The sequence below is a fragment of the Nuphar pumila genome, chromosome 8, assembly GCF_984573655.1.
Source record: "Nuphar pumila chromosome 8, dmNupPumi1.hap1.1, whole genome shotgun sequence".
NCBI lineage: Eukaryota > Viridiplantae > Streptophyta > Magnoliopsida > Nymphaeales > Nymphaeaceae > Nuphar > Nuphar pumila.
Window position 1 is genome coordinate 105,730,783 of NC_143256.1, and position 20,425 is coordinate 105,751,207.

Consider the following 20,425-nt stretch of genomic DNA (forward strand, 5'->3'; position numbering starts at 1 on the left):
GCAAAGGTGAAATAAATATATATTTTATATATATAATAGGTAGATACATATATTATGTATATGTATTACCTTATATATATAAAATATATATTAGATTACATGATTTGAATACATAATTTAACACCCCCCCCCCTCAAACTTAGGGCAGAATGATCGAAAGTTTGTCAAGGAGGAAATTGAACCGCAGAGCACACAAAGCTTTGGTGAAGAAATCAACCAATTGATATTCTGAAGTCGCATATGGAAGATCTATAACTCCTTTCAGATACGATTTCCGAACATAGTGACAGTCCATCTCAATGTGTTTGGTCCGCTCATGAAAAGTATGATTTTTGGCAATATATATTACACTCTTGTTATCACAATATAGCTTGGTGGGTCCTTCTATTGTGATCCTCATGTCTTCTAATAGCTGATGAATCCATACAATTTTCATGGTAGTAGTTGTCATGGCACGATATTCAGCTTCGGTTGAGGATAACGACACTTTTTGTTGCTTTTTGCATCTCCATGAGATCAACGAATCTCCTAAGAACACACAAAAACCAGTGGTAGAGTGACGGTTATTTGGGTCACCTCCCCAGTAAGAGACAGTATAAGCAATTAATTTTAATTCAAAAGAAGAGGATAAGAATATTTCATTATTTAATGTACTCTTTATATATCTTACGACCCGCAGAATTTCACTCATGTGAACCGATGTTGGTGCATGTTGAAACTGACTTGCAGTATGAACTGCATGAGAAATATCTGGTCTAGTAATACTCAGATACATCAATGATCCTACAAACTGTCTACAGGAGGTAGGATCAGAGAGAGAAATATCATCATCAATTTTCATTTTGGCTCCTATTATAGAAGGAGTTTCACAAACCTTATCATCCGTAATACCTGACCTGTCAATAATCTCAGAGGCAAGCTTAATTTGAGATAAAAAATACCCTTTATGAGAGTATGTTACTTCAATACCCAAAAAATAAGTTAGGAATCCCAAATCAGACATTTCAAATTTATCCTTCAAAATTGATTTTATGCTTTTAAACCCTTTAGAATCACTTCCGGTTATAAGCATATCATCCACATATAAAAGCAAAATGACAATCCCTGCATTGGTTTTTCTAACAAATAAGGCAGGGTTAGTGAAACAGGATGAAAATCATTTTCTAACATTATGGAGTCAAACCTATCATACCAAGCCTTAGAGGCTTGTTTTAAACCATAAAGTGTTTTGTGAAGGCGAAGTACTTTCCCTTTGAGAGTCTTCATTCCCGGTGGAGCATCCATATATACTTCTTCATTCAGATCACCATTTAGGAAGGCATTTTTAACATTCATTTGATAGATGTTTCATTTGTTGATTGAGGCAACGGTGATGAGACATCGGACAGTGACCATACGAGCTACAGGGCCATAAGTTTCTTCATAGTCAATCACATATTCTTGATTATATCCTTTTGCTACTAATCGAGCCTTATATCTCTCAAGAGATTCATCGCTCTTAGTTTTTACCTCAAATACCCATCTACATCCTATTGCTTTCTTACCTTTAGGGATATCTTAGAACGCCCACGTTTTGGTTCTTCTTAGAGCACCAAGTTCATTCTCCATAGCTTCTACCCATTCAGAATATTTTTGTGCTTCCTCAAAATTTTTAGGTTCTACGTAAGAATAAATGGCACTAAGGCAGACCCTATATTTAGGTGAAAAAGAGACATATGAGATAAACCTAGAGAGAGCTTTTCTAGGTCTTTCGGTTCTTCGCAGGTTCTCTCTTGGAGAGACAGTCCTACTGGTGTCATCATATCTTTCAAGAGCACTTCTGAAGGTGTTTTTATCTCTATGAACATAAGTGATGGGATCTCTAGATGTTCCCTTATCGATATGTTGATAAGGAGGAGAGAGCAGAGGGATGATAGATTCCTCGATTTCATTATCGCTTGAGTCATTCTGAGTTGACTCATCATCACTTGCATCATCATTTCTAGCTAACAATTCAAATAGAAAGGAATAATCCATATTCTCATTATGAGATTTAAGACTTTCGAAACCACTAAGATTTTCCAAAAAACTCCTGTTTCTAGAAACATATAATTTGTCATTTCTAACATCATAACACCTAAAACCCTTTTGGGTTTCCGAATAACCAAGAAAGGCACAAGGAATGGCCTTTGGAGAAAACTTATCATTTTTATCCGTAAGGACAAAACATTTACAACCAAAAACCCTCAATCTGCTATATTCAGGCTCCTTGTATAATTTTTCAAAAGGAGAAATTTTGTTCAAATTTTTTGATGGAAGTCTATTTATGAGATAGACCGAAGTAAGGGTTGCCTCAACCCAGAGGTTTTTTGTAATGTTTTGTGAGATAAGTAAAGTTCGAGTTGTTTCAATAATAAGACTATGTTTTCGTTCGGCTAATCTATTTTGTTGAGGAGTTTTTGGGCAAGATTTTTTATGGATAATACCACAACTTTCAAGATAACTCTTGAATTTATTTGAGAGGTATTCTCTTTCGGAGTCGGATCTAAGAATTTTCAAGTTTCCATTGAATTGATTTAAAATCATCATATGAAAAGTTTTAAAAGTCGAAAAAACTTCATTTTTATGCTTGAGAAAATATATCCAACAATTCCTAGTGTAATCATCAACAAAAATCACATAATATGAGAATCCTCCTTTAGATATCACAGGAGCCAGACCCCTTACGTCGGAATGAATGATTTCAAAAGGTTTTGTTGTAAACATGGATCTTTGATAAAAGGGTAAACTTTTCATTTTCCCAAGAATACATTTATTACATACAAAATCTCATTTACAAAGATGTTTAACAAAAGGTAAATATGAAATTTTAACAATGTTGGGATGTTAAGTCTCTTATGCCATAAATGAATATCCTTATTTTGGGCAATATTACAAAATTGATTCTTGGGAACTTGGAGAGAGTCAACATAGTAAAGATCTCCTCTCCTAGAGCCTTCCCCAATCAACCTCTCGGACCGGCGATCATGTATCCAACATTTATCAAAAGAGAATTTTATATCGCAACCATGGTCTGAGAGTTGAGAAACCGAAAGCAAATTCAAATTTAGTTTTGGTATAAATCTAATTTTTAAAATAAAAAAATATTGTTTTTCGAAATTGCTTATTCCTTTAATTTCAAGGGATATTTCATCTGTCATTGAGACAAAAGATGGAAAAGAGTTTTTAGAATATTCAGAAAGAGAACAAGCACTTGGGGTCATATGAAATGATGCACCGGAATCTAAAAGCCAAGATATCTTATTGGGGGGTGAAGAAGTTGTCATAGCGGCTCTGGAAGTTCCTCCCTTGAGAAGAGGTTGAAGCGCTTCCATAATTTGTTCTAGAGAAAGAGACTCATTGGAAGAGGATGGTTGTTTTTCTGGTTGAGATGTGGTAGCCATTGCAAGTAATTCCTTCCATTTTGGGCAAATAGGTCTAATATGCCTTGATTCTTTACAAAAATGACAAGTTAGTTTGCTATAGTCTCTTTTTCCATTTTGCCAATTTCCTCTTTGATTTTGATTCTTAAAATGAGGAGGTTTGTAAGTCTTCACATGGTTACCCAGTCTTGAAACGGCATTCACTCCTTCACTTTCTTCTTGAGTAGAGGAGGTTGCAAGGATGCTAGGATTGCTTTTATTAATGCCCATACGGGTTTCTTCCCCACTCAAATTTGGTAATAACATCTTCAATAGCGGAAGATGTGAAAGAAGAGACGATCGAATTTGTTCAAATTCGAGTCTAAGACCATTTAGGAAGTTAAAAAAGCGATCTTCCTCAAGTTGTTTGTATCTAAGCTCGATAGCTTCACCACTCTATTTGGGTTCAAGCATAGCAAGCTCGTCCCAAATGGAAGATAGTTCGGCAAAGTATTCCCGAATAGTCATCTCATTTTGTTGCAAGGTCAAGGCCCTCTTTTGAAAGTTGTACTTATGGGATAAATCTCTTGAAGTATACATTTTTTCAAGGTATATCCAAGCTTCGGAAGCCTTCTTAAATTTGATGGTCTAGGCATTGATCTTAGTTTCAACGGATGAGAAAAACCAAGATAATATCTTGAATTTTTTCATTTCTCATTCGTCATGTTTCTTTGAATAATCTTCAAGATCCTTTTTCCTCTCTTCTCTTTCAAGAATCTTTATATCTCATTTTTCCATAATGGTAATTTTTTGTTCGGGTTCTCGTATTGAACCTTGAACATACCCCCAAAGCCCATTTCCTTTAATATGGGCTTCCATATTACCGGCCCAAACATGATAGTTTGAACCATGGAGTTTAAACCCGAGAAAGAAGTGGGAGTCTTTTTCGCCCATTAGAGAGGATAAAAATAAAAAAAAGAACACGACCTCAAAAGATTTTTAGGTCTTTCTTAACAAGGAAGACTTCTAAAATATTGGCCGAAGGAAATGAACCACTCCAATCTCCAATAGCTTGAAGGCACATTTTTCGAGGTACCCAAGAAAGTAGAGAAATGCACAATCTTCCTTCCTCAAAACCTTTGCTCTGATACTATGTAAAAGTATCTTCGACAAGATGCTATAATCAAGACCCAATATTCTTGACGAGAATTACGAGAGATAAGTGCACACATGCACAAAAAGAACACTAAAAACACTTGTGCACAAAAGTACAAATCAATCAATCTCACAAATGCACACTAAAAAAGGAATATATTCTTTATTGAACACTTGGGCTTTGACCCAAAGCCATAGAAAAACTCAAGGGGGGAACACCCCTATTTATACATAATGAGAAGCCTTGGAGGGGCTCCCAATATGATCGTTGGGACCCCTCCAACGGTTATAATTACAACTGTTGGAGGGCTCAACGATCATGTTGGGTGGGGCCCTCCATGTGCCAAAAGCAAAAGAGAAAAGAATAAAAAGAAAAAAAGGAAAAAATAAAAAATAAATAAAAAAGGTAAAATTACATACATATTCTTAAAGAGAATGTGTAAAATGATGAATATACCCTTACGGCAAAGGTGAAATAAATATATATTTTATATATATATATATATATATATATATATATAATAGGTAGATACATATATATATATATATTATATATATATGTATTACCTTATATATATATATATATAATATATATATTAGATTACATGATTTGATTACATAATTTAACAGGTAGGGGTAGGCGGTACAACCCATGAGTGACAACGTAAGATAATTTTTGTGAGAGCAAGGCATCTCAGCTGGTCTCTGGTCGCTCGGGTGGTAGGAGGCCTGAACTGCCAATGTGTCCTATATGGTAGGTTATGTGACTGGTCGAGTAGTAGAGGATGCATCCTAGCTTTTTCTGCCTTTGCGATGTCTCTCTCAGACATGCTCTACCTGCTTAGGAATCTGATACAGTAAGTCACTTATGACATAAAATACATAGCATAATAAGCATCCCTTGCGGTCTCCTATGTTTCAATGACTTTCCCATGCGTACCCTATGGGAGTGGTAATTAAGAAAAGCAAAGACCTTATACTTGATCATATTTATTTTATGTTATATAGGCATTGAAAACATGCTCTAATATTGGAAACAATCAATTAGGGACATTTGCATATTGTTGCATGACATTAATTGAAAATATGAAATTATTGAGAGAGTCATATTTGAGATTATGAATTGGCTTTGGTTAAAACTATTATAGCATACATCGATTTGAATTTATGTGTTAGAAGCATGCAACATGCTTGTTCATGGTTATGTGTTTAATTGTGCCATTGGATGCATGAGTAATTGTTAAAGGTTTAAATGGTGCATATTGATTATCATGATTGAATTGCACATGTCTTGAATAGGGATAGGATTTTGTGTACTCATAGTTTTGTACAAGCATGCAATGTTAGAGCATTCCTACAAAGACTCGATTTGTCTGACCCCATATTTTAATTAATCAGGTTATGAGTAGTTTTTGGAGTGATGGCAGGATGCAACAGGCGGTGCCAAGAAGCAAACTTTTTTTAGATCCCGAGAACCCATGTCACATCGGTGCGGGTGCGAGTGCGGGTGCGAGTGTGAGTGCGGGTGCGGTAAATATATATATATATATATATATATATATATATATATATATATATATATATATATATATATATAAGTCCAAAAGTTGGACATAAATGACCCTAGGTGAGTTGACTGCATCGGGTGCGGGTGTGACGCGGGTGCGGCACCTAGTTGGAGAGAACATGTGACATAGCCGAGAACTTATTTTAGAAACTAGTTATGTTTCTAAGACTATCAAATTTACTTTGATGTATTAGGATTGTCTATTTTACTTTGGTGTATTAGGATTGTTACCTTTTAATTTATAGTTAGATAGTTATACATGCTTAACTCCGCCTGTGTATAAATGTTTAGTTATAAATTGCCGGTCACAAGCTCGGATAAAGGAGGAGGGTTGCGGTAGGCCTGTGACAGCCAGCATAAAAACTTAGTCATACCATATGAATATGAACCAATATGAGAATTTCGTTGGGGCATTCCCTACTGAGCGACGCATTGTACTCTATAGTCCCGGAGGCAGTGATAAATGAGCAAGGGTTGCTAGGTCGTCGCCCGGAAGCGACGCGTTACACCGGCGCCCGAGTGTGGTGTCAAATAGGCAAGGGTTCCCTCACTTTGTTGGATGGGTGAAGGTAAAGAAGTTAGTCCAAGACCATAAAATTAGGTTAGCCACTTGGAACATAGGGTCTTTAACTGGTAAGTTGGTAGAGTTAGTAGATGTTATGTGTAGGAGAAATATTGATATTTTATGTCTACAAGAGACCAAATGGGTAGGTGAGAAAACAAAAGTGATAGAGCCTTAGGGATATAAGATTTGGTATACAAGAATAAATAGGTATAGGAATAAGAATGGAGTAGGGATTGTTATGAGTCGTGAGTTTATAGATAATGTAGTTGATGTCCGTAGGAAGGGTGATAGGATTTTACTTATTAAATTAGTATTAGGTACATATATTATTAATAGTATTAGTGTTTATGCACCTCAAGTAGGTTTAGATGATTCCATTAAGCGTCAATTTTGGGAAGATTTAGATGGAGTAGTACAAGGGATATCTTATGGAGAAAAGCTTTTCATCGGCGGTGACCTTAATGAACATGTAGGCATTAGTAGGGATGGATTTGAGAGTATCCATGGAGGCTATGGTATAGGAGAAAGAAACGAAAGTAGAGAAAGGATTTTAGATTTTTGTTTGTCCTATGATATGATCTTAGCAAACACTTGGTTTAGAAAGAGGGAGTCTCACCTAGTAACATTTAAAAGTGGGGTTAATACGAGTCAGATAGATTTTTTCCTACTTAGAAAGAGAGATAGGGGTTGTTGCATCGATTGTAAGGTTATACCGGGAGAAATTGTAGCTACACAACATAGAGTCTTAATTTTAGATCTTAGAATTAGTCAATGCCGCAAAAGGGATAGACATAGGATAGATCCTAGAATTAAGTGGTGGGCACTGAAAAGAGCTAAACAAGGAATGTTTGTAGAGCAGGTAGTTAAGGAAGTTGATTGGTGTCTCGAGGAGGATTCAGAATCAATGTGGAATAAGATAGCGGGTGGCATGAGAAAGGTGGCTAAGGAGGTATTGGGTGAGTCTAAAGGCGGTGCACCGCTAGGTAAGGATAAATTGTGGTGGAACGAGGATGTCAAATTAGCTATTAAGGTTAAAAGAGAGTGTTATAGAAATCTAAGTAAGAGTCGTGATAATGAGAATTTGGAAAAGTATATGATAGTAAAGAAGTAAGCTAAAAAAGTAGTTCGAAACGCGAGGGATAAGGTATATAAGGAGGTTTATGACAAATTGGATACTAAAGAGGGCGAGAAGGATATTTATAGGCTTGCAAAGATGAGAGATAGGAAATCGAGGGATCTGGGTATGGTTAGATGTATCAAAGATGAAACGCAAAGGGTTTTAGTCAAAGATGAGGAGATTAAGGAGAGATGGAAAGATTATTTTGATAAGCTTTTTAATGAAAGTCATGCTCAGGATCTTGGAGACTTCTCTATTCCTTTTCATGAGATGAATCGTGACTTCATGCGCAAGATTCAAAAGAAAGAAATTGCAGAGGCTTTGAAGAAAATGAAATCAAAAAGGGCAGTTGGCCCAGATGGTATACCTATCGCGGCTTGGAAGTGCCTGGGAGAGAAAGGTTTAGAATGGTTGACAAATCTTTTTAACAAGATTTGGCGGACAAATAAGATGCCTAATGAGTGGAGGAAGAGTACTTTGGTGCCTCTATATAAGAATAAGGGTGATATACAAGATTGCACAAACTATCGTGGTATAAAACTCATGAGTCATACTATGAAACTTTGGGAGAGAGTGATTGAGTCTAGGTTGAGGAAGGTTGTCATGATATCGGAGAATCAATTTGGTTTTATGCCTGGAATATCAACTATGGAAGCTATACATCTTCTTAGACAACTTATTGAGAAAAATAGAAAGAGGAACAAAGATTTGGATATGGTTTTTATTGATTTGGAGAAGGCATACGATAGAATACCTAGGGACGTTCTCTGGTGGACAATGATGAAGAAAGGTGTTTCTCTCAAGTACATTAGTATAATTAAAGATGTGTATGAAGGAGTAGTAACCAATGTCCGCACTTGTGGAGGGGTGACAACCAATTTTCCTATAACGGTTGGGTTACATCAAGGATCTGCTTTAAGCCCTTTCCTATTTGATATAGTGATGGATGAGCTTACGAGATCAATTCAAGAAAATGTGCCATGGTGTATGTTGTTTGCAGATGATATTGTTTTGATTGATGAGTCTAGAGCTGGGGTTAATGCTAAGTTAGAATTATGGAGACAAACATTGGAAGCAAGAGGTTTTAAGTTGAGTAAGAGTAAGACAGAATACATGGAATGTCGGTTTAGTAAGCAACGAAGTAGTGATGGGAGTGTAGTGAAGCTTGGTGAGCAAGAAATACCGATGGATGATTGTTTCAAATATTTGGGATCTATCATTCAAAAGTATGGAGAAATTGATGAAGATGTAAATCATAGGATAAAGGTTGGGTGGATGAAATGGAAAAGTGCAACTGGAGTGTTGTGCGATCGTAGAATGCCATTGCGGTTGAAGGGAAAGTTTTATAGGACGACTATTAGGCCTGCTTTACTATATGGTACGGAATGTTGGGCTGCCAAGAGACATCATATTCAAAAAATGAGTGTAGCTGAGATGCGTATGCTGAGATGGATGTGTGGAAATACAATAAAAGATAAGATTCGAAATGAGGAGATACATAAGAAGGTAGGCGTTGCACCCATTGAAAATAAGATGAGAGAGAATCGTTTACGATAGTTTGAACATATTCGGCGAAGGCCTAATGATGCTCCAGTTAAAAGGATGGAGAAATGGGAAAATATATTAGTTAAAAGAGGTCGGGGTAGGCCTAGGAAGACATGGATGGAGGTGATAGGAAAGGATATGAATGCTTTGAACCTCACCGAGGACATGGCATTGGATAGAAATGATTGGAGGAGAAGGATTCATGTGGAAGACCCAGAATGATTTTCTTTTTTGGTTCATATCGCCGACCCCAATTGTTTTGGGATGAAGGCGTAGTCGTTGTTGTTGTTGTTGTATAGTTATACATGCTTAAAGAATGGTTTGAAATATGGTGTATGGATCGTTTTTATCTTTTATGTTTTGGATTCAGATTCTTTAGTTAGAACCGAATTACGAGTGGACATGGACCCAAGTCAAGAATGGGATTTGAATCCAGTCCAACGTTGTGCTTAATTACAGGTAACCCGCCCAAGATTTCTAACCAAAAACCAAAAAAAAATGTTTTCATTGTATTCTAGTTTCTTTGATGAAAATGTTCTTGTCTTTGGTTGTCTCTTCCTTGGACTTGATTCTATTGTGTTATTAAACACTAGCGCTTGCTCACAAGTTGTTCCTTTAGAGCTTAGTCCGGTTAGAGCAATCCCATAGATAGGGTTTTTGCCTTTGGTGGTCTCTTTCTTGAACTTTATTATATTGAGCTATTAAACGCTAGCGGTTGCGCACAAGCTGGTCCTTTAGAGCTTAGTCCGGTTAAAGCAATATTTTAGATAGGGTTGTTCTTGGTTGTTTTTTTCTCGAACTTGTTCTAGAGGGATATTAAACGCTAGCACTCGCATCAAGCTGACTCTTTAGAGCTTAGTCCGATTAGAACGATGTCATAGATAAGGCCTCACATCAATTGATTTAAAAAAAATGGCTAAGTTTTCCGGGTTAACAAATTTTGGGGTGTTATACTATCTATATTGTCAGTTTGCTTTTTCAGGAAATTTTCCCATATTCATGTGCAGCACATACCAGATAGAGTTGTTGGGCTCATTTGTGAATTACTTATCCAGTTCATCTAATGCTATGTTAAGGAGAGGGATATTAGTGCAATACTTGGCAGTATGCAGGTATCCACAGAATAATGTTACTCTTTATCCCTCATAAGGTTGATGGTGATAGCATCTGGACTATTCAAATCCACTTCCAATATACCCAGCTTGGAATCCTTCATGCCATAGAATCATGCAAAAAACAGACCAAAAGAGCAGTTCTGTACTAATTATGATAATAATGAGAGGCTCTATTATTTGCACAAATAAAATAACTCTATTAGTAAACAAGAGATCAACCCTTGCTAAAGTAGCCAATTGGAAGATCAAACACTAGCAGCAGCAACAACAACAATAACCAAAACGCACACAAAGACAAGTCAACACTTGCCATCTTGTCACAAGCATCACAGGTAATTCAAACATTAGAAACAGCAGCAACAACAGTAACAACGACGGGAACCCACCTTCAAGGTAGAAGGTAGGCAAATCAATAATGGCACCACCATCCAAGAACGCCATCTTATGATGGGTATCATCAACTTCTGCACATACAATTTATAACAAATAGGATGACTTCACCTGATGCTAAAACCAGAAAAATAAAAACCGAGACAAAGACAGTAAAGAAGAATCTCGGACGCCCACCACCAAGGTATGTATGTAAGGAAGCTAAGCCAGTGTCAAAGGTAAGCGCACCATACGGCCCCATCCCCATGTCGCCATGGCGTTCACTGTATCACATGAATTTCAAAACAACACTCAATAAGTAAAAATTAAGCACAAACACACGCGCATCCTCACGCAAGCACAACATTACGATATAAACTCAAAGATAGCCAAGAATTAACCCAATAAATGGCCAAATAACAGAGAATCACATCGAATTGGCATCGAAATAATGAGAACCGAAAAACAAAGTACAGTTTCAGCAAAAATACACCAAGAACACTATCGTAAACCATAATGCTCACGACAATAGCGAAATCGCCACAAAGGATAACACCGAAATGGTAACGAACGATGAACGAACAACCAATCGAAGATAAATACTCCCAGACAAAACGTAAAATATGCAATTAAAAGCTTCGGATTCTCAGTATAAATGCGAAAAAACTAGCTCTTATCAAGAAGTACCCCGCAAATTCCAGGGTTTTTCCAACCGAAAACCGTCAAATACAAACGAAAACAACGATCAGAATCGCGATAAAACCCTAGAAAACCTGAAAAAATCGAAGGAAAACGGGTTTACGGAAGAGACCTCGAGTCATCGGAAGAAGGAAGGCGATCGTCATCTACTTCTTCCACCTCCAACTGCTCCGTCTCGAGCTCTCTGATGCGTTCCATCAGGAGACGCTCGCTTTCCAGAACGCGATCGCTCGCCATCTCCGGCGATCATCCGATGGTCGGTGGCGACTCGGCTCGACGTTTTTCCCAGAAAATCGCGATAATTTTCGGGATTTTACGTTTCCCGGACACTTCAAAATCGAGACTAAAAATCCCGATCCCTCTTTTCCTCGACGAAGTGATTTTTCCTTTCTGTAATTTCTTTTTCTTCCCGAATCTTTTATTTCCCCGTTGTAAGGCCAAAGAGGGAAAACGAGGTGAACGCCATTGTTCCCCGACTCCCTGAACCTGACCTTCTATCTAGGGCTGCAAACGGATCGGATACGAACCGGATCCATCTCGATCTTAATCCGAATCCGAATGTTGTGTGGTAGATTTGAATCCATATCAGAATCCGAATGAGATCCGATGCTCTACAGTCGAATCCAGATCTAAAATATATGTGGTAATGCTGGATTCCCGTAAAAGAGGACGGAGATCAGGATTTTCACATATAAAATGCGTAAACGGATTGAATCATATCCATGTCCGAACATAGATTCAACTAGAATGCTGATCCTAATCAGATCTGAATCCCAACATAATCCAAATGGGTAATTCTGAATCTTATCATAGTACTCTTTGGTCTTTAAGAATCCGTATCTCGAAATAAAATCTCAGATACGAATTGGAGGTTCAATCAAACCCTGATCTAATTGCACCCCCAACCCTCTATCTGTGTTTTTCTTCAAAAAACTAAGTGATATTGGCCGGGCGATATTTGTCTATAAAAACATCAGAAATTCATTTTGTTTTATTTTTAAAAATTTAAAATTAACTTTTAAATTTTTATAAAAAAAATAATTTTTTATAAAAAATTAAATTAAACATTGTTTTTTTAATTATTTTTCTTTTTTCTTTTTTCTTTTTCTTTTTCTTTTTTCTTTTTTCTTTTTTCTTTTTTCTTTTTTCTTTTTTCTTTTTTCTTTTTCTTTTTCTTTTTTCTTTTTCTTTTTCTTTTTCTTTTTTCTTTTTGCTCAAAACCACAAGATTTATAAAAAATTTCAAAATATCACGAGATTTTGGCTGCCAATATTTACCCATAAAAATGTTTTGTCACTATGAGTACTGGTGGTGCAAATGAATCGGGTTTAGTAGGATGTCCAATCTGAATCTGGTACTACGTTATTGGATATGGAATCTTAGGATCTGAATGTGTGTTCGGATCAAAATCAGGTTCACTTAATCAGATTATTGTTTGGATCCCACCAAATGTGGTATGCATTGTTAAAACATGGTTGGAACACCAAGTGGCGCTTGATTCAGGAGCTCTTGACATGCAACATGCTTGTCTTGGGTACAAACTACTTAGCAAACTTTCTTTCTTTCTGTTTTTTTTTTTTTTCTCCATGGATGTGATCTACATGTTTTTAGTGGGAAGCTGCTTTTGAATCAACAAAATCCAACGTCTTTCTGACAATACAAAAATCAACTGTTGTAAATGCACTGATTTCTCACCGTATTTCATGTGAGATCGTCGACCAATCTAACCGGTTTGTTGCTGGGAAGGAACCCTCCAGCTCACTCTGCTTCCTTTCTGTTTGAGGGTGAAGTTGGGCAGTTTGGGAGGGACGATCCCCTGCAGTAGGGTCAAGCGTCCTCCTTAAAAATAGAGTTTGAGCCTACCTAAATGGAAGCATCATCGGATGATGGTAACAACGACCCTAGGATTGTCAGTTTGGATCTCCCACCTCCTCTTGAAGATGGGGGTAAGAAGTTGATTCACATCCCGCATGTTAATTTGGTAACCAGCGGAATAAGGTAAGTATTATTATTAACTTTGGAAATGTGAAATACATATATACTGCTGATTGCATTTTTCCTTTAATCAAGCAGACCAGTTGCTACAAACAAGGCAGATTGACTCCTGCCATTTGGAGATACACACGAGTAAGCGAAGCAGGTTATATGTTCCCCCTCGAAACATGCAGGTGCGTCTTCTTGGGTTTTAATGAGCGCCACGTATGTAAGCACGTGGGGTTTTTTTTCCTGTGTGTGTCGGCATCACTTAGCATCAGAGTCTGGTTTGTTTGCAAAGACTTAAGTAGCCTTTCCCGCCATTAGCGTCATGAAACGATGTTTCAAGTAAAGGACAAAAATGTCCTCCCGTTAAAAGAGAGAAAGGGTTAAAATCATCATCGTTTTTGCCCTAAAGAGTAAATGATTTTGCTTTAACAGGAGCTCCTCGCAATATGTCACCCTAAACGTTCTGTCTCACCTTTTGACGATGCACCATATGCTGTAACAAGAGCTTCTTTTGATAATGCAGCCTTTGACGTTGTCTGCTGCCGCGAGATCACCTTTTGTCGTCGTCTCTTGCTGTCGGAGCACCCTTTTTTCGTCGTCTACTGTCGTTGGAGCGTAGTCGGAGCACCGTTGCCACCATCGGCTATATCTACTTTATAAGTGTTTCTCCTCCAATGTCGGATTAACAAAACTTGTGTTCTTTCGGTGAGTTTTGTGTAAGATTTCATTATATAAACAAATTGATTTTTGTTATGTAAATCTAAATGCTAAATCTTATAACTTGTTATACTATTCATGCTAAATAATAGCTATTTTCATACTGAAACAAATCGATTTGTACATATTCACCTTATGGGCATCGAAAAACAATTAGCACGATTTGTTATTATGAAGGCCAAACATTACAACGATATGTACTTATAAAGGCTAAATTTCTACAATGATTTATATATTTAATGCATTAGCAATTTATTCGATGCAGCAACGATTTATACATTTGAAGCAGTAACGATTTAGCCTATTCATGATTCATGATTTATACATTTAAAGCAGCAACGATTTATATATTTAATGCAGTAGCGATTTATGATTTACAACGATATGTACTTATGAAGGGTTCGATTTCTACAATGATTTGTTGTTAAATTTATGTGTTGTGCAGGTTAGCAATGACTATAATTCGTAAGACAAGAAAGTCTTCGCCGTTGGAGGGGATGACTCTTGGAGAAATCATCCGCCAATCTGATATATATGAGGGTTATGTAAAGTACCAAAATATAATGAACATTGACCATGAAAAAGACTGGAACAAATTGTCAGATATTTATTATGTGGAGCTTGATCCATCAGATATTGAAGATGAAAAGAAAATGAAGAAAGATGAAGAAGAACTAAGGATGATGAAGAAGAAGAAGGATGACGAAGAGAAGGAAAAGCAAAGGAAGAAGGAGGAGGAGAATGAAAACTACGCACACTTATGAGGCAAACAGATTTCTTCCTACCGACCATGCAAAATTAAATCTAGATTAACATCATTCTTTATGTTATCTATCATGATCGTCAGTTGCATTGCACTATACTATGCATCGAGTTGTTATTTACCGTGCCAATTAAAGAAACGACTTATCCTATATGTGTGTTGACGATAGTGATTCACGTGACAGCGATTTAATGATAGCTACGATGTTGTGAAGTGATTTTAATTTTAATCGTTAAATGAATAATGATTTGAATACGCAAATCGCCACCGCAATCGCCCAATAATGTAAATATCGTGCGCACATGTTTCAATATCATAATACAAATATCTTACAAATCGACACTAGCAAACACATAATATGTTACAAATCGATATGCATGTCACATAATATATTACAAATCGATACGAAAAATCAGCATAATAGCTTACAAATCGTGATTTACATTATACTATTTCAATATTTTTTATACAAAGGCAAATCATTGTGGCTGACATATACGTTATTGCACAAATTGCATAAATCGTCAACCAGAATCCAAGTCTCACAAGGCATATCAATTTTTTACAACGAGCTGAATGTGGAACAACGTTTATTGATGAATTCCAAACGTTACAACGATATGCACTTATAAAGGGTACGAATTCTAGATCGATTTGTACGTTTGAAGCAGTGATTTGTATGTTTAAAGCAAGAACGATTTATACATTTGATAAAATAGCAATGTATACTTGTTGACGATAGTGATTCACGTGACAGCTATTTAATTAAAGGTATGAAGCTTTGAAGCGATTTTCATAGAAATCGCTAAATGAGCAACGATTTGAACACACAAATAGCCACCTCATGTCGCTACAATATAAATTCCTCATGCACAGTTTTCAATTACGTATTACAATATCTAACAAATCGGCACTAGAAACACTTAATATTTTACAAATCGATACATATATCCCATAATATATTACTATACCTAAACCTATACTCTAAACCATAAACCCTTAATATTTTACTAAACCCTAACCCTAAATCCATAATATATTACTAAATCCTAAACCCTTAAACCTAGAACCTAAACCTTAAACCCTAAACCTAAACCTAAACCTAAACCTAAACCTAAACCTAAACCTAAACCCTAAATCCTAAACCTAAACCCTAACCCTAAACCCTAAACCCTTTAACCATAAACCCTAAACCTTATACCCTAAAACCCTAAACCCTAAAAACCCTAAACCTAAACCCTAAACCCTTAAGATATTATTTGGATTATTAATATCGATTTAAAATATTGTTTTGATTCTAAATATCAATTTTTAAGATATCAATACGAATTTTCAAATCAATTTAAGATATTGTTCTAAATCTTAATATTGATTTCTATACTGATTCTTACTATGGATTTAAGATATTGTTTTGATTCTTAATATCGATTTAAGATATTGTTTTGATTCTAAATATCGATTGTTAAGATATCAATAGGAATCTCCATATCGATTTAAGGTGTTGTTTTGATTCTTAATATTGATTTAAGATATTGTTCTGATTCTAAATTTCGATTTTAACGATATTAATACGAATTTTCAAATCGATTTAAGATATTGTTCTAAATCTTAATATTGATTTCTATGATGATTCTTGATATCGATTTAAGATATTGTTTTGATTCTAAATATCAATTTTTAAGATATCAATGGGAATTTTCATATCGATTTAAGATGTTGTTTTGATTCTTAATATCAATTTAAGATATTGTTTTGATTCTAAATATCGATTTTTAAGATATCAATATGAATTTCCAAATCGATTTAGGATATTGTTCTGAATCTTAATATCGATTTCTATGGTGATTCTTAATATCAATTTAAGATATTATTTTGATTCTTAATATCGATTTAAGACATTATTTTGATTCTACATATCGATTTTTAAGATATCAATAGGAATTTTTATATCGATTTAAGATATCATTTTGATTTTTAATATCGATTTAAGATATATTTTTTATTCTAAATATCGATTTTTATCCTAATTCTGTATATCAATTTATAAGATATCAATAATAATTTCTATATCGATTTGTATGTTATTTGATCATCGAATTGCGTTATACTATGACAATATTTTCGTAACAAAGGCAAATCTTTGTGGCCAACAAAGATGTCATTATAAAATCTTTTATTATAAAATATGAATCACCAAAAATGTGAACTGACAAAAAAAAATTGGTGGGTCCCATAAGCATTAAACTCCTCAGCTATAAAAGGAGTTCTTCATAATATTTCTCCCTAAACGTTCCATAAAAAATCTAACGCTTCATCTTCTTTCGTCAGAGCACCCTTTGTCATCTTGGTGAGTTTTTGTGTTGTGCAGGTTACCAATGGCTTATATTCTTAAGAAAAGAAATGCTCTGTCATCAACGGGAAAATCTCTTGATGAAATCGTTGAACAGTATGTTTTGTATGAGCAATTAGAAGCATACTATAGAATAATAAAGATTGAGAATGATAAAGAAAGGGAGCAATTGCTGGTAAAGTATAGAGTGGTGCCTAATCTGTTAGATATTGAAAATGATAATCCAATGAAAAATGATGAGGAAGAAGTACAAATAAAAAAGAAAAATAATGACAAAGAGAAGCAAAATGAAAGGAAGGAAAAGGGTAATAAAAAAAAGCAAAGGAAATCAAGGCAAAAGAAAGAGGAGGTGGAGGATAGGGGAAAGCAAAGGAATAATAAGGAGGAGGAAGAGAAGCGAAGGCAAAAGGAGGAGGAGGAGGTGAGGGAAAAGTAAAGGAAGAATAAGGAAAAGGAGGAAGAGAAGCGAAGGCAAAAAGAGGAGGAGAGGGAAAAGCAAAGAAAGAATAAGGGGAAGGAAGAAGAGAAGCGAAGGCAAAAGGAGGAGGAGGAGAGAGAAAAGCAAGGAAAGAATAAGAATGAGGAAGAGAAGTGACGGCAAAAGAAAGAGGAGGAGAGGGAAAAGCAAAGGAAGAATAAGAAGAAGGAGGAAGAGAAGCGAAGGCAATTGAAGAAGAAGAAGGAGGAAGAAGAGAAGAAAAGATAGTTGAAAAAGGAGGAGGAGGAAGAGAAGCAAAGACAATTAAAGAAGAAGGAAGAGGAAAGGCAAAGGAAGCAGATTAAGAATAAGAAAGAAAAGGAAAGTCAAAGAAAGGAGAAGGAGGACGAGGAAGAGAATAAAAGACAAAGGAAGAAGAAGGCGGACAAGGAAGAGAAGGAAAAAGAAAGGAAGAAGCAGGAGGAAGAGAAGGAAAAAGCAGACGATGGTTGTTCATACTGGAAGAAAGGAAGAAGTACAAAAGCAGAGGAAAAAAGATGATAAAGAGGAGAAAAATGTGACCAAAGTACGTTAATTGCTATTGTATATCGCGATGTACAGTTGGAGGTATTATTATGTATAGTGATTGCTATGAATAGCAATTACTATGAATAGTGATTACTCTGTATAGCGATTATTATGTATAGCGATTACTTTGTATAGCGATTACTGTGATAGTGATTAACTATGATTTGATAGTTTGTGTTATAGGCAGGTGAGAAATGAAGCAGAGTAGCAGGTGAAAAGCTGAAAGGGCGGTGTTAGTGGCATGTAGTTCTATCGTGGTTCAGAAAGCTGAGTGAATATCAGAAGGACCGATTACGAAAGATGCACTTCGACGGTCTTCTAGACCAACATTATTTTGAAAATTGTTGGAACACCATGACCCACCTGGTCAATAAGTGAAACCATAAGATGAACACGTTCCAGTTTGGGAGTTCTGAGATCACCATGACCCTAGAAGATATGGCACGAATTACAGGTCTTAAGTGCCATGAAAGTGTTATCCTAACACGAGATTCAAACTGTAACCTAAGGGACAATTGCATGGCCCTTTTAGGAATGTCGATGGAGGAATGGCGTGAGTGTATTTCTAGTGGAAGCAATTCCTCATCGATGAAAGTTCATTTTTTTCGTAATAAATGAGAAGGTCAGTCTGCAACATGTGCATTTGAAGCAGCTGACCAAGAGTTGCACGACTTCCTTCTTTATTTTTTTGGACTTTATTTTTCGATTGTTCTGGTTCTAGAATAAGTTACTTATAGCTGTAGTTCTTGGAAGACTTAGATGAAGTTGACAATTGGGCATGGGGTGCTGCTATGCTCACACACTTGTACAATCAACTTTACCATGTGAGTAGGGGTACGAAAATCGTCGGGGATTTTTGGCCATTTGTGCAGGTATTTATGTACTATATATTTAGTGTTTGTGGACTAAGCTCATTGAAGGTTGTAGTCTTACTAATATATTGTTTTTGTAAGCCTGAACGTGAGAGTACATTATTGCCTTGCATCCTCAGTGTGGCCTTGCGGTTTGTGATTTTCCCAAGATCGGCCAGTGGGCCTCAATAAATGTCAAGGAGGAAAATGCTCAATTCATTTTAGATGGGCTGCAATTAAATGAGGTAAATGGTTCAAAATTGTTGTAATGTTTAGCATTCTTAAGTAATCATCGCTATAGGATTTTGTCTTCCTTAGTACAAATTGTTATATCCTTAGCATCTAACTTTCATTAACGTAAATCGTTGTAATGTTTAGCATTCTTAAGTAATCATCGCTTTAGGATTTTATCTTTCTTAGTACAAATCGTTATCACATTTGCATCCAACTTTCATTAGCATAAATCATTATAATGTTTATCATTCTTAAGTAATCATCACTTTAGGATTTTGTCTTCCTTAGTACAAATTGTTATCGCATTTACATCTAACTTTCATTAGCGTAAATCGTTGTAATGTTTAGCATTCTTAAGTAATCATCACTTTAGAATTTTGTCTTACTTAGTACAAATCATTATCTCTTTAGTATCTAACTTTCATTAGTACAAATCACTATAATTTTTAGCATTCTTAAGTAATCATGGCTTTAGAATTTTGTCTTCCTTATTACAAATCGTTATCGCATTTGCATCTAACTTTTATTAGCGTAAATCGTTATAATGTTTATCATTCTTAAGTAATCATCACTTTAGGATTTTGTCTTCCTTAGTATAAATCATTATCACATTTACATCTAACTTTTATTAGCGTAAATCATTATAATGTTTAGCATTCTTAAGTAATCATCACTTTAGAATTTTATTTTCCTTAGTACAAATCATTATCTCCTTAGCATCTAACTTTCATTAGCATAAATCACTATAATTTTTAGCATTCTTAAGTAATCATGGCTTTAGAATTTTGTCTTCCTTATTACAAATCGTTATCGCATTTTCATCTAACTTTTATTAGCGTCAATCGTTGTAATGTTTAGCATTCTTAAGTAATCATTGCTTTAGGATTTTGTATTCCTTAGTACAAATCATTATCGCATGTATATCTAACTTTCATTAGCGTAAATTGTTATAATGTTTAGCATTCTTAAGTAATCATCACATTCAACATTTTATCTTCCTTAGTACAAA

At 35.6% G+C, this 20,425-nt stretch overlaps 1 protein-coding gene across 2 annotated transcripts in view; it reads right to left on the reverse strand.

The window, feature by feature from the left end:
• The window catches only part of LOC149830126 (uncharacterized), a 36,537-nt gene extending 24,644 nt beyond the window's left edge, over window positions 1–11,893 (reverse strand). For both annotated transcript variants that reach the window (XM_090016322.1, XM_090016323.1), the window contains exons 1-3: window positions 11,625–11,893; window positions 11,012–11,097; window positions 10,831–10,908 (exon numbers count right to left, since the gene is read on the reverse strand). In XM_090016322.1, the coding sequence (XP_089872448.1) occupies window positions 10,831–10,908; window positions 11,012–11,097; window positions 11,625–11,749 (289 nt within the window). In that variant the 5' untranslated portion in view covers window positions 11,750–11,893. The remainder of the gene's footprint in view (window positions 1–10,830; window positions 10,909–11,011; window positions 11,098–11,624) is intronic.
• Between the last annotated feature and the right edge of the window lie 8,532 nt (window positions 11,894–20,425).